This window comes from Cicer arietinum, chromosome 5 (genome assembly GCF_000331145.2).
Source record: "Cicer arietinum cultivar CDC Frontier isolate Library 1 chromosome 5, Cicar.CDCFrontier_v2.0, whole genome shotgun sequence".
Classification (NCBI taxonomy): domain Eukaryota; kingdom Viridiplantae; phylum Streptophyta; class Magnoliopsida; order Fabales; family Fabaceae; genus Cicer; species Cicer arietinum.
Genome location: NC_021164.2, coordinates 59,896,866 through 59,910,841, shown reverse-complemented (window position 1 = coordinate 59,910,841; position 13,976 = coordinate 59,896,866). Strand labels below are relative to the sequence as shown.

Here is a 13,976-nt window from a genome sequence, read left to right as displayed (position 1 = left end):
TTGCATATATGATGAACATGTTTGATAATAATTAATTACCAGAAGCCACTGGAGAATCAGAAGATTGATGAGCTGAATTTATGTTTGGACAACCAGTTTTATTTCACATTTCTAGTTTCTCCGATTATATCTCTAGGACACAAACAATCTGGAAATTTTACGGAAATTATCTCCAGGACACAAACAATCCAGGATTCAAACAATCTTCAGGACACAAACAATCCAGGATTCAAACAATCTTCAGGACACAAACAATCCAGGATTCAAACAATCTTCAGGACACAAACAATCCAGGATTCAAACAATCTTCAGGACACAAACAATCCAGGATTCAAACAATCTCCAGGACACAAACAATCCAGGATTCAAACAATCTTCAGGACACAAACAATCCAGGATTCAAAGGCAACAAACAATCTGGAAATTATTTTTAAAAGCAAACAAACAAATCTCAAACAAACCAATCATTAACATATATCAAACAATCAAACCAAGAGAACGTTATATCAAACAGACATCGCATACCTGGCCAAGCTTGATTTCTCCTCTATTTGGATTGTAAAGCACATGAATGTTGCAAACCACAAGCTTGATTTCTCTTCACTTTCGCTTCTCTTCGATTTCGTTTCCTTCAGAAGTTTTAGGGTTGACAGATTTGGGGGCAATCAGAAATTTTACGGTTGTGAAAGGATGTGTACGGGGATAACAAAGGAGTAAACGAAAGAGAGAGTGAGGAATGAACTTACAAAATCTGGAAAAATAAAACACGTTTATGCCCTAAACGACGACGGCGGTTGATTAAAACCGCCCCAGGAACTGTCGCAAACTGGCGGCCAGATTGAAAAACGCAACTCGTGTGCTTTATACGGTGTAGTACGGTTGCGGTGGTTGACGAAAACCGCCTCCACAACCGTCGCAGTGTGAAGGTGCCGGCGGTTATTGCAGAACCGTCGCAGGCTAAGTGTCGCAAAGTTAAAAAATTCTTGTAGTGTTAACAAATACTAATAGGATATATTAATAAATAAAATTTATTTTACCATTAAAACTAATACAATATATAATACTAATTATTTTCTTAAAAATTATCCACAACTCAATGTTTTAAGACTATATGAGACAGAGGTAGCGGCATGCATCACTATTGATTTGTGGCCACAATACAAAATCAGATTATGGTTCTACTTCTCCCTCAAATTTATAATAGTAATTTCAATTTTAATTAGTCGTCATCAATAAAAACCAATACCTTTCACTGGCGATAAAACTGGCCAAATAAATTTTGTTGAATTATGTTCCAATCTAGAGATAAAGAATGTTCAATTATATCAAACTTTATGGCTTATAATGAAAAGAATGTCACCTATCAACATTGACTTATGGCTTATACGTTCATTTAAGACGTTTGTGGTAAAAAACAGACAGATATGGTCGGTAAGTTTGAAATGATGCTTTGGTATTTCATTTTCTTGAGAGGGAAGGTAAGTGATTAATTGGTGTTATACGACTCAATTCAACATCAACGTTTTAGACAGTGATATATTTGAAAATATTCCAAATATGAAGATTTTCCAAGGAAATGTCACCAACACATAATATTTTATTTCTTTTTCTTTCTTCATCTCCAAAAGTCATTGGCCTACCTTACTTTTATGTGAGATGCATTTAATTTTAAGTGGAACTAACATAACTTTTCTTTGATAGCTTTTTGTTAGTAAAAAACAAGGAAAATAGATAAAAACTCTTTCAAGTATTAGCATTAATTCACTTACGTGATGTGGAATCAACTTCAAGAGTAATTTTTATAAAATTTATTCTACTTAAATTTTATAAATACGAATTTAATCGTTAAAATTTAGCATTATATGTACTTTCTTGTGTGAACACAATATAAGTACATATAATTATGTTATTTTAGATATTCATGTGTGTGTATGTATATATATTAGTTATATAATCAATATTAATTTTGTTTTAAAATAAAATTATTTGATTATTTAAAATAAGTACTCTATAATTTATTTATTTTAAATTGTGAAATATTTTTGTAGAAATTTTTAAAATAATGCTATTTGTCACCAATAAACACATAATGAAAAACGTCAAATCTTGGATTTGTTTGAATGCATGGGTATTGGGTATATATATGAAAATGAAAGAGATATCTACTACTGTTACACTTATGCTATCGCAATGTTCTCGTGAATTATTTTTAAGGACAAGTAGCATTTTCCTAAAATTATTGTATGAATGAAGAAATCGTTGACACGAAAGTTATCATTAAATTAGTAAATTACAATTTGGATGATTTGCCAACTCTAAGAAAGTAAATGGAGATCAACTCGCTACCATAAATTAATGAATTTAATTACCTTTTTTTTACTCAATAAATATAATTACTCAAGAGTGTCAAAAGTGGTCTGAATTTAAATACATATTTAAATCATATATATATATATAAATAAATTATATATATATATATATATATATATATATATATATATATATATATATATATATATTATTTTTATCATAATTACTTCTAAAATTATATAATATATAATTGATTTTGATGTATCGATTATATAAATTTTTTTTTATAATGTGAAAAAATTAAACTATTTGAATAAATAAAATATCATTAATATAAGTTTACAGGATTTTACATCATATATGTAGTAAGTTGATGTCAAATGTTTGGATGTTCCAGCTTTTAAAATATGCGCACTAACCTTTTTAAGTGTCACCATGTGTGAGAAAAAGACGCATCCATTATTCTCATTTTGATATCTTGGGTCGGTCATCATTGTGTTCCCAATTTTTGGGTTGAAAAATTATACGGTAAATATTTATCTAACTTTATTTTATTTTTATTGAATTTTAATTTTTAATAGTATAAAATATACTATTAAATTTTAATTTTCGATATATATTTAGAGGTGAGAAGATAAAATAGAGAGTAATGAACATTTATCAAACTCTATTGATTTAATGAGCAATGGACTAGTGTCGACATAGAGCCAAAGACCATCCAAGATTTCAATTTATAAGGAATGGCCCTTATTAGTTGGTTCATTTGAGTATCTTCTAGTGGATTTTTTTTTTGTCTTATCGTACTATGGATCTACTTGGCTTGTCAATTAACGAACCTTAATTTGTCTTGTTGACTTGAATCTTAATAAAGTTTGTTTTGCTTGATAAATAAGATAGATGAAGGAAGTGAGATGCATGAGTATGATCAATAATTTGGTTTTAAACTTTTTTCTGAGTTATAATCAATTGCTCCAACTGTCGTTAATTAATCTTACCTAAAGTTGTTGTTTCATTTTCATTTGTTCCCTTTTCTATGTGCTTGATTAGTTGCAAGCGTATTATTTTTTTCAATTGTTTTTTAAATAAACAGAAAGCAACTTTTAGTTTAACTAGAGAAAAAGAATACTTCAAGAGCAAGAAGCCAATTAAAAATGAAATCATACCATTATGTACCTAAAATTTTCAACATGTTTCATTTATAATTGCACTATAAATATTGTAAATACCTTATACTTTGAAATTGTAAATGCTAATGACAAAATGGAGTATTATGTTATTTCCTTAATTATTACTCTCACTGTTTCATTATGTGTCTCATTTATGTTGTGTAAATTTTGTTGGCTCTCCTTTAGTAGTGCTTTGAGTTAGAAGAATAATCAACAAGATCATAATTAATTAACTTTACTCATTTCTAGGAGTATTAACATTAACACCACTAGTGTTAGTAGTTAGTATCTAGTACTTGGAAAGACTCACTTGCAGCATGATTGATCTAAGACATTGATAGCATGAATGTGGCAGTGTGGCCCTCCCATCTAAAAATGCTTGAGAGAGACAAATCTATCTGTCCCATTTGCATATATATATGAGGAAGCAACCAGTTACTTTGCGTCTGAGTGTAAATTTCGTTGGCAGAAGAAGTGTGAACAACAACAATACTTGTCTTGTTTTACTGGCCTCATGAATTAATGGAAATTGAAATCATCGCTCAAGGTACTGGATTGCAAGTTAGCAATATTTCAATGCTTACTTGAACGGCAGATATTTACATATATTAAAATGAGAAATGTGAACTTTATTAGTGTAGGAGATACTATTTATATAGACTTGAGTCCCAACACAAATTGGGACAAGGACATTGACTTGTCATAAATGCAGACGCATTCGATCAGGTAAGTCTTGGGGCCATTACAACTTTAGCCGTTGAAGGTCGAAAACTCTAACTATTTATTGCAGGTTATATGATATTGGGTCGAGTTACTACAAGAAATCGGATTGGTCTTGGGTCAGTCTGAAACAATGTGAAAAAATATTGAAGTCGTTGAAAATGATAATTGATATTGATTTTTTTTGTCTGAAGGGTGGTAGATGTAAATACTCTGTGTGTGTAAATAAAGAATCTAAGTAAAGAGTGAGAAATAAAATATGATAGAAAATATGTATATTTCTCGCTTCTATCCTTTATATTTGTAGGAAAAATTCAGTCAACCTTTTGGAGAATTCAAAGATGAAATCTCAATAGCCTTTTTGTTTGTGTGATCAATGTTAAAGCATATAATGGTCTAACTCATTTTGTAACATATAATATTAAAATTATTTAACAAAGATAAAAAATGTATAAAGAATTTAACAATTAAAAAAACTGAAACATTAATTTGAGAATTAATAATTTTTATAATAGTACACCTTTTGTGACAAAATAGAAAATTTGAGGTCAAATGGAGAGGTTTGTTTCCTCTCTCTTATACATGTTTTTTACTAACATAATCTTTATGGATAATAGCGTGTAGGCAGTTACTAATGCGTCTATATTTTTGCTTTTGCTATTTCTTATTCCCACTTTCTTTATATGGTAAAGCATCTATTTGTATTTCTTATTCCCAATTACTTTATACGGTAAAGCATGGAAAAATTATAAATAATTATACCAAATGTTGATATCCTTTATATATATATATAGGAAAATTCAATTATTCAATTATAATGAAGGAGAGAAAAAGAGTTCCCATTGCAGATTGGTGCATTTTCGTATTTGGGTTAGTGTAAGCCCAATATAACCCTGACCCAATCCTGATTGTAAGATTACTAGGCTTATTGTAAATGAACTATTGGGCCAATAGTGGTATGACAAGCAGAAATATTCACAACTTTTTTGAAGTTTTTGTTCTCCTTGATACACAAGTAAGCCATCACAAAGCAAACCGCGGGAATGTAGAAGCAACGTTGGCAAAGCTGTTTATTACCCCAAACAAACACTCATCCTTTTCCTACCCATTGAAGGAATAGTGGTTAAATACTTGAATTCAACCCTCTTGCTTTCTTATTAGGACACAAACCCCAAACCCACATCCTTAAAGAATCACTTTATGCAAACCCCGTAAGTAATCCTTTTCTCTTATCCAACATATATACATCTTTATCAATTTCTACGCAAATCCATCATAACCATAATCATGTCTTTAAGTCCTCCAAGAGAGAGAATCAACAACCAACGTAGGAACTTCCAACTCTACTGGTGCTTCCAGTGCAACCGCACGGTCCGCGTCGCACCTGATAACTCCTCCAATTTAATATGTCCACGATGCTTCGGCCAATTCATATGCGAAATCAACATACCAACACCAAGACTCGTCGTAGACTTCACCGCACACGATCCCTCCCCAGAATCGCGTTTACTAGAAGCACTTTCCCTCATGCTAGAACCACCCATCCGCCGCTTCAACCCTGAAACCCAAACCCGACGCCCACGTCGTTCCACACAAGAAGTTCCCGTACACCGCCACACAGACGATCCAGTCCGAACCGAACCCGAACCCGGAATCCAACACCGCCCTCGCACGTGGGTCATTCTTCAACCCATCGGTTCTCCCAATTCCGATTCAAACACATTCCAACCCGTTATTACACGTGGACGACAGGGACCATTGCCACGTGGCGTTGATGCAAGAGACTACTTTTTCGGTCCCGGATTTAACGAACTAATCGACCAGATAACAGAAAATGATCGGCAGGGACCACCGCCGGTGCCGGAAAGAGGTATAAACGCGATTCCGACGGTGAAAATCGAGAGCAAGAATCTGAAAGAGAATTCTCAATGCCCTGTTTGTCAGGAAGAATTTGAAATTGGTGGTGAAGCGAGGGAACTTCCATGCAAACATATATATCATTCAGATTGTATTGTTCCATGGCTTAGGCTTCATAATTCTTGTCCAATTTGTCGTCAAGAGCTTCACGTATCTGATGAAGATGAAGAAGGGGAAGGTGAAGGTAGGTTACGTAGGTGCTTCAGGTGGACTCGACTTTCGTCTATTTGGCCTTTCAATGGAAGGTATCGAAGAGTTCACCCTCAAAGAGACAATGGTCATGCTTCTTCTTCTTCAAGGGGTGATAATTAACTTAACTATGCTTCATTATAACTAATTCTTAATTCAAATATAATTTCATTTCTTATAAATCACCAATCATAATTATTCAAATTAAAAATAATTACTAATTTATTACTATCTCCACTTTTTTTTAAGTGTCATTTTTTTATAAAAAAATCTTTTTTATTTTAGGTCTTTATATTCTAAAGTAACATTAAAATATATATTTTTTTCAAAATTATCTCATTATTTTTTGAAAAGGTGAGAATTGTGTCTTGGAATAATATAGAAAGAAAAAAAATCAAATTATTTATGAAAAGTAATAAAATTTAATAGTACTATTAGTTTGTATAAACAACCATAAAACGAAAATAAAAAAAAAATCATTTGATTTATAAATAAAAGTAAATTAACAAAAATTTGAATCAAATATATCAACTTTTATTTATAAATAGTAACGGATAAAATATATGTTTGGCATGAAAGTGAAATTTTCAGAATTGTGGCATTATGATATTAACAAAAACTAAGCTTTAATAAATAAGTATCGTCATAATTTTTGGTAAATTTATGGTCTATCTAAACATGTACACTTGCTAAATAAGAGTCGAGTCTCGATTGAAAAAGCTAAATATACCATTATTACATGTATCTACATCCTTAATTAAATATACCATTATTACATGTATCTACATCCTTAATTAAAGGGGTAGAATTGAATTAATGAGTTAGGAGTGTTATTTACTTGTGTGCCATTCTAAATTGTCCGACTTATTTATCTATATATATGACTTGTTAATTAAATCATAGGGATTAAGAAAGTTGATTGTAGTATTATATATATTAATATTATATATATTGGTTGTTTAGATTGTTTTACTAGTTTGTCCTTAAAGAAGTAGAGTTAGTTTATGATTTTATTGTTGTATATATTACATATTACAAAAAAAGATGTAACATAAATAGGGGTAAGTTTGTAAGAAAATAATTAATGCAGTTGAAAAAATGAAATAAATTTTATAAAAGGAGACAAGGAAAAATCGCAAGAGGGTCATGTATTTAAGGACAGAGATAGTAATTCTTTGAATATCATCTGCGCGATATGATTATGGAAATGTCGTGTTCATGGTTTATGATTGATATAAGCATATATTATTTCAGTCTCTATATGTAAGACTCTTGCAAAAAAATATATTTCTTTATATAAGAATCTCTTTAAATTACAAGAAACATTAATTAATTAATTAATTAATTTACAAAAACATCCCTATTTGAATGATAGTTTTTTTGAAAGAAAATGTACATTATTAACAAATTTAAGTAAAATTATTTTTCTTAAACATTATACATTGATTAAAAAGGTTTTACATATAAAGAAGAAGATAATAGTAAAACCCATTATTTAGGCTGTGATTGATCAAAATTTAAGCACAATACATAACAATGGGAAAATAATAAATTAAAAAATTAAAAAACTATTTAAAAATATAATTCACATATATTTCTAGTCACCAATTTTGCAATTAAATATTTTAATTAATTCATCATATATTCTATGGTTTGAAAAAAGAAATTGACCTATTTTAAAAATTATCCGGATAAATTTTGAAACCTCGGAAGAAAATGGAAGAGACGCTAAAAGTTGAATTGAAAATGTAGTTTATGTATGATTTTGGGTTGAATATTATATTTGTTGTTCCTATATACACTTACATTCATCTTTGTGCTCATTTTCAGATTTTAATCCAAGGCGGCACTCTTGCATCATTCTTTAATCCATTAAATGATTTGTTTCAGCTTGAGGCTCAGTCCTGATTACGACTTCAACTTGTAAGCCTGTAATCGCAGTAGACAAGTAAGTTATAGATTGAACTTTGATACGTGCATTTGATTTTCTTTTTTATTCTTGCAAAACTCTGTCACGTTTTTTCATAAGTTTCCCCATTAAAGGCCTGCTTCTAAATAAGGCTTGTTCGGTAGGAATGCGTTTTGCAGGAGTTAAAAGGCCTTGCTATTCAAAACAAACTAAAATTGCCTTTCAAGTTTCCATCAAGTTGAGAATCGATTTCATCCTCAAAAGCTCCCCGTGAAGTTGAGCATCCGTGTAAAACAAGTCATCTATTGTTGTAATTGATGTTTCTCTTTCACTTAATAGAGGTTACATTTATTTATTTATTATCTAAAAATGTAGATAGTTAAATAGGCACAAACAAGTAATTGCAAGTGTAATTGTCGCTAGATTAAGATATTGGTTAAACCATGATTATGCAAATGTGTCTGCTGTAAGTATTGCTTGAAATTGTGATTTATTTTGTTGTTCCGTTCTTTATCGGCGTAGTGAACCTTACAAAAAGGTACCATTTTTCAGTCAGTATAATTGTGCGACGCAGTAAAATGCTAACATCTCGACAAAGATAAAAAATCTTGAGAGCCAACTATGCTCAAATGCTTTAGTGGCTCTGTTACATACTTTTGATATATTCTGATGAATATTTTAACCTAATTAATCAGACAAGGAGAAAGAAGAATATCTACCAACAAAGTCTGATTTGATCCAAGTGGTCTTTAATCATATGTCTGGAGTTCAAATTCTAGATATGAGAATAGACCTGGCATCTGTGGGGAATGAGTTTTGCCTTAATTGGTATTCTACATCCAAAGGAGTTAGTCTTACTGCTACCAACTTGAGGATAGGGTATCATGGAATTGGTCCATTCCCGGATTAAAACAAAAAAATGTCAATAACTATAGTAATATATAATAATGCATGGGAAGTGGTTTTACACAGTATCATTTCTATTTTGTTCATGTCAAATTGTTTAAAATCATGTTAGTTATCAAACATTTTGCGCATGAACATCCAATTAATGCCAATTAATGCACAGTGTCATCAAAATCGGAACATTGAACAAACAGTTAAAATTTCAATCCCTCATTTGCATTCCTACCAATAAATCTTATGTATACGGGAACTTCATCAGCGTCTAGGCTGATGGTGAGTACCAGCATGGAACCCTTCTGTATATGCAGTGTTCTTAAACATCATCTGCAATAAAAAATAATCTAGTGATAAGACTATGGTGATCTTAAACATAATCCGCAATAAAAATAATCTAGTGATACTGATAAGAGTTTGTAACCACAGTATATTATACTATATAGGAGACTTCGATTATCCAAAAGAGAAAAAAATTTATGGCACCTCCACATATACTTACAGCAAGATTTTTAAAATCTGAGCTGAGGTGTTTCTGTAATTTGTCAGATACCGTAGTACCCAGCTGCTCTCCATGAATCTTTATAGTTTCTTCATTGATCTGTATGGCCAACATTCTTCAGCCTGATGCAGGAAGTGTAGCAAAATGTCGAAATCGAAAGAAAGTAGACATGCTTGTTTTACCTCTGAAAGCAATAATTTTGATGTTTTATGCAATATTTCTTCAACTAATTGGCCAACATCTGCATAGGATCTTGATGACTGAACATTTTTGTCGAGTGTTCCTTTCGAATTATTCCCAACCAGTGGCTTGACAACTTTGGCTGCAGCAGAATAATTATTATTTTATTAAGAATTAGTCACTAGCATCTTTATGTCACATACAGTTTCTGCTACCCTCACAAAATTAACAAATGTGCCAAACTTTTGTGGGTCCTAGCTAGAGGACATGTCTGAAAATATAAATACAGCAGAATATAGTAATACTGAACATTGTATTAGGCTGCAGTAGCAAGTTATATACAAATCTTACATAATGCAGAAGCAGGTTGTATGCAACAGCAAAAACTTAGTTTTTTTTGCAAATGATTGTTAGGCTTAAGTACAGTTTTGCTCCCTCTATTTTCACTAATTCACGGAATTGGTCCCCCTATTTTAAAAGTAGACACTTTTGGTCTCTCCCTCAGATTTTTGAATTAAACAATGACGGTTTGATATTTAAATGACGTGGCATATGATTTCATGATATAGAACCATCTAGATTCATTAATTATTCATATGTCGTTAATGAAATTACACAAATGAAAAATATCTGAAGTTGAATATTAACTTTTTAGAGGGTTTTATTGCTATTTCATGGGTGTTAATCATTCTATATCGTATTATATGTGATGTTATTTAAATTATATCACATTGCTTTTTTCTAGTTAAGAAATCAGAATGAGGAACCAAAACTGTCAAATTTTAAGATAAGAGGACAACTTACGTGAATTGGTAAAAAAGATGACTAAAACTGCAATTAAGCCTAATTGTTAATAACAGCAGGTTAAATCCAACATTTGTTGCATTTATTTTTAATTGATTAGTGGTTGAGAACTGTTTCATTTGGGTATTTACGCAATGTATGTAGAAACCGAAAATTGATTGCTTAAATTGATTTCATTAAGCATCAAGGCAAAGTATGTATGTAGCATATAAAAATAGGCTTGGCAAGTTTCCAGAAAACGACGAATACAACAGCCTTTTTCCCATATTACATCAGTTTGCAAATATCTAAGATTTTGACTCTATCCCATACAATGGGATTATCAAAACTAGCTTTCTCAAGTCAAGCTTAGATAATAATTATTTCTGGTGTTGTCGAATTGTGAAAAATAATGATTTGTTCAAATTCGATTACGCTGACCACTATTTGAGTCACACTTCTTATTTCACTAAATATTGCATATGCTTCAAATCCATACAAAAAGTTAACACTAATATGCAAAGAAAAAAAACAGTTATAATGCAAGTCAACGATCCTCTATGGATACTGAACAAATTGTAAAAGTGACGGCAACTGAAACAAAAATAAGTAGTTTTCATGTAAAGATACATTAATAAACACATTGAATTCATCAAATCGTAGAATTTTTACCTGGAACTGTCTTGGACTTATTATCTACAGAAACAATGTTTCCATCCCTGGGAGGAACTTCTGCAGATGACTGCTTTCCTGGTTGATCAGGCAAAACTATTGAACCAGATGGAACTAGTGCTGCTAGATCAGGGGGTTGATCTTTCCCCACTGCAGGATTGGCCTGTATGGGGATAGGGAAAGGCGTAAGATAGTTATGAACTAACAGTAGGAATATTTCTTATTAAAAAAATAAAACCTACAAGAGGTGCTTTAAATTAACTCACCTCCAAATCAACATATGAGGGATCTCTTCCTATTGATTTAAGAAATGTGTCAAGATCACGTACATTTAGAGCTGCAATTGTAAAGGATAATCTTATTTTAATTATTGAACTGTGTGGCGCATCAAAGCATAAGTAGAGGTGTTCAATTTTCAAAAACTACAAAATAGCCATGAAAGGAAGTCCTGTTTGGATTAGGGTATCAATAGGTGGATGGACCTACGGTTTAAGACATATTCAGGCGAAAGAATTCCCTAAGGCAGAATTTGCTTCTATATAATTTTCATGAACCTTAACAGATAGTGTTGGAACTAGTTTGTTTTTTCTTTTTATATGAAAAGACTACTACTTACATATGGACATGTCATTTGACAATGGATGGAAGAAACAGTGCTCCTGTGTCTTGAATCCTTGATCTAATAGCAGCGACACATCTCTTCGGAAAGGGAAAGATGTGGCATTTTTTAAAATAAAAAATGCATTAGTTCCTTATAAATAGATTTGCTAGGTGGATCAGAACAATGTTTGTGAACAGTCTAATATGCAAAAACTTAAACGCCTCTAGTGTACAATCAAATAGTTTGGCAAATATCATGTGACATTATTAATCATTCAACACATCCAGTTCATCATACAAGTGACATGAAGGTTGAAAAGCAGCAATAGCCATTGAGAACAAGTAGAAATTTCTTAAATAAAAGAGAAAAATTTATAAGAACCATAATGGTGGATATAAAAATTTAGTTTAAGACAAAAAAAGAGAGGAAGAAAAACTGTTAACATGGATTTCAAAGTCAAACATCTTTTCACTGAAAAGGGAAAATGTGCTTAGTAAATAACATAGAATGCATTGCTATCAATTGTTGCAAGCAGAGAGAATATGAACAGAAGCATACCGTGCTGATTCATTCACTACTGCAAATGGTGTGACACAACCCAAAGATACCTGTAAGAAGATAAGTAAAAGCAAGACCATTGGATAAGACAAGAAAATAATCTCAACCATGTTATTTGAACAAAGTTATTTCTCTTCTTAAATTGATTCAATTATTAGTTTATTGCTTGGTATTGTGGTAGTACCGTAGTACACAAATAGTCATTATATAAATGACTATCAATTTAAAAGACTAAAAGGGACATATAACCCATGATTATAAGGCTCTAAATCTAATCATGATTATAAGGCTCTAAATCTATATGATATCCGTCAAAAAAAAAAAAAATTGGCAAACAGCTTCTATAAGAAATATTGAATAAATCATTAGACCAGATTAGCTGGATTAACAATTTCCACTGCCAACTCAATTAGTGAATGCTTCAAAAAGAATTACTAATTTTCTTATCCACTATATAATGCCCAGCAATGAAAAATGTAAAACACTGATCGAAGGTGTGTCTCAGTGTCCAAGTGTCGGTGTCTGACACTGACATATTGATTATATATTCAATTAATTCATTTTATCGAATTAGTTTCTAGTGCCCATGTCACTATCCGTGCTAACACACAAATTCTAACAACAAAATGATAGAACAAAGGCACAGACAAACCTGAAGTATTTCAGCTAAAGCCTCTTCGGGTGCCATTCTCAAACCACCTTTTCCCAAACCAAGCCGCTGAGATAACACTGCTCAGCTTCGAAGCAACAAAGTAATCTCATTAATATGTGAGGCAATGCAAGCAAGTGAACAAAATCGACAGGTTCACAAAATAATGCATACCTTTCAGATCGACTTTGGTATCAGCTAAAGCAGAAACAACGTAAAACCTATTTTTCTTGTCCTTTTTTCACAATAGTAGTAACTAATTAGGTCATATACATTCACCAACGACAACCAACAACAAAAAAGTATCATAACATAATACCTTCAAAAAGAGATTTTTACTGAGACCACCGCCCAAATTTCCAACATATTTTGCCTGAAGGAAAATGTACAATAAATCATAAATAAAGAAGATAGGCAATTTACATCATTACTATAAGGTATTTATTAACCTGAGCTTCAACGGTCAAAACAGCTGGATGTTCATACTTGGAAAATTGAATCTGAAGCTCCTGATAGAAACCAATACAAAAAATCTAATTTGAGTTTGATGCATTCTATTTATGAGAAACGAACACGGCTATGACACTACTCAAGTAAGAAAAGACTCGGTTTGATGAATTAAACCTGTAACCGCTGAAGTAACTGTTCCTTCGTGAGACCCATCGGCGGCGAAATTGTATCGGTGGTTTGGTGGAAACAAGTTTGTATATCTCAGCAGAAAATGGAACTACAGAGTGTGTTCTCTTTGAAACCTGAAACCACCACTGTGGGTCTGATTTGGAGGCCCAGATCACACCCAGTTGCTGAGAAGTTCTGTGGGTTTGGAACTTTCTGTTACGGGACAATCGGCTATTGTACCCCCCATTTAAACCTATACCCCCCAAATTGTTGAAAATCCAATTTTATCCTTAAAAAATTCA

The 13,976-nt window shown here is 31.8% G+C and overlaps 2 protein-coding genes across 5 annotated transcripts; one reads left to right on the top strand and one right to left on the bottom strand.

Annotated features, from left to right (window-relative positions):
* The first annotated feature begins 5,332 nt into the window (after positions 1–5,332).
* Positions 5,333–8,722, top strand: LOC101511235 (E3 ubiquitin-protein ligase RING1-like). Of its 4 annotated transcripts, none has more exons than XM_012715440.3 (3): positions 5,333–6,358; positions 8,133–8,250; positions 8,376–8,722. In XM_012715440.3, the coding sequence occupies exons 1-2, from the start codon at positions 5,484–5,486 to the stop codon at positions 8,137–8,139; spliced, it is 882 nt and encodes a 293-aa protein (XP_012570894.1). In that variant the 5' UTR covers positions 5,333–5,483; the 3' UTR covers positions 8,140–8,250; positions 8,376–8,722. The 4 variants fall into 4 exon arrangements, with proteins under 4 accessions (XP_012570894.1, XP_012570892.1, XP_012570891.1 ...); XM_012715438.3 differs by having other exon boundaries at positions 5,333–6,390; XM_012715437.3 differs by having other exon boundaries at positions 5,333–6,414; positions 8,391–8,722.
* A 409-nt stretch (positions 8,723–9,131) lies between these two features.
* On the bottom strand, positions 9,132–13,854 carry LOC101510925 (uncharacterized). The gene is made up of 12 exons (XM_004499346.4): positions 13,681–13,854; positions 13,506–13,565; positions 13,376–13,429; positions 13,231–13,291; positions 13,060–13,136; positions 12,408–12,457; positions 11,865–11,947; positions 11,515–11,585; positions 11,249–11,411; positions 9,796–9,935; positions 9,614–9,712; positions 9,132–9,441 (listed from the first exon to the last, which is right to left on the bottom strand). The coding sequence occupies exons 1-12, from the start codon at positions 13,717–13,719 to the stop codon at positions 9,373–9,375; spliced, it is 966 nt and encodes a 321-aa protein (XP_004499403.1). The 5' UTR covers positions 13,720–13,854; the 3' UTR covers positions 9,132–9,372.
* Between the last annotated feature and the right edge of the window lie 122 nt (positions 13,855–13,976).

Bases quoted from the DNA above. Each gene is read 5' to 3' on its own strand.
- LOC101511235 (XM_012715437.3), top strand. From the start codon at position 5,484: ATGTCTTTAAGTCCTCCAAGAGAGAGAATCAACAACCAACGTAGGAAC. The intron at 6,415-8,132 runs GTGATAATTAAC...GCTCATTTTCAG, and splicing joins TGCTTCTTCTTCTTCAAGGG to ATTTTAATCCAAGGCGGCAC.
- LOC101510925 (XM_004499346.4), bottom strand. From the start codon at position 13,719: ATGGGTCTCACGAAGGAACAGTTACTTCAGCGGTTACAG. The intron at 13,430-13,505 runs GTTAATAAATAC...ATTTTCCTTCAG, and splicing joins TTTTGACCGTTGAAGCTCAG to GCAAAATATGTTGGAAATTT. The intron at 13,137-13,230 runs GTATGCATTATT...GAAGCTGAGCAG, and splicing joins TACCAAAGTCGATCTGAAAG to TGTTATCTCAGCGGCTTGGT.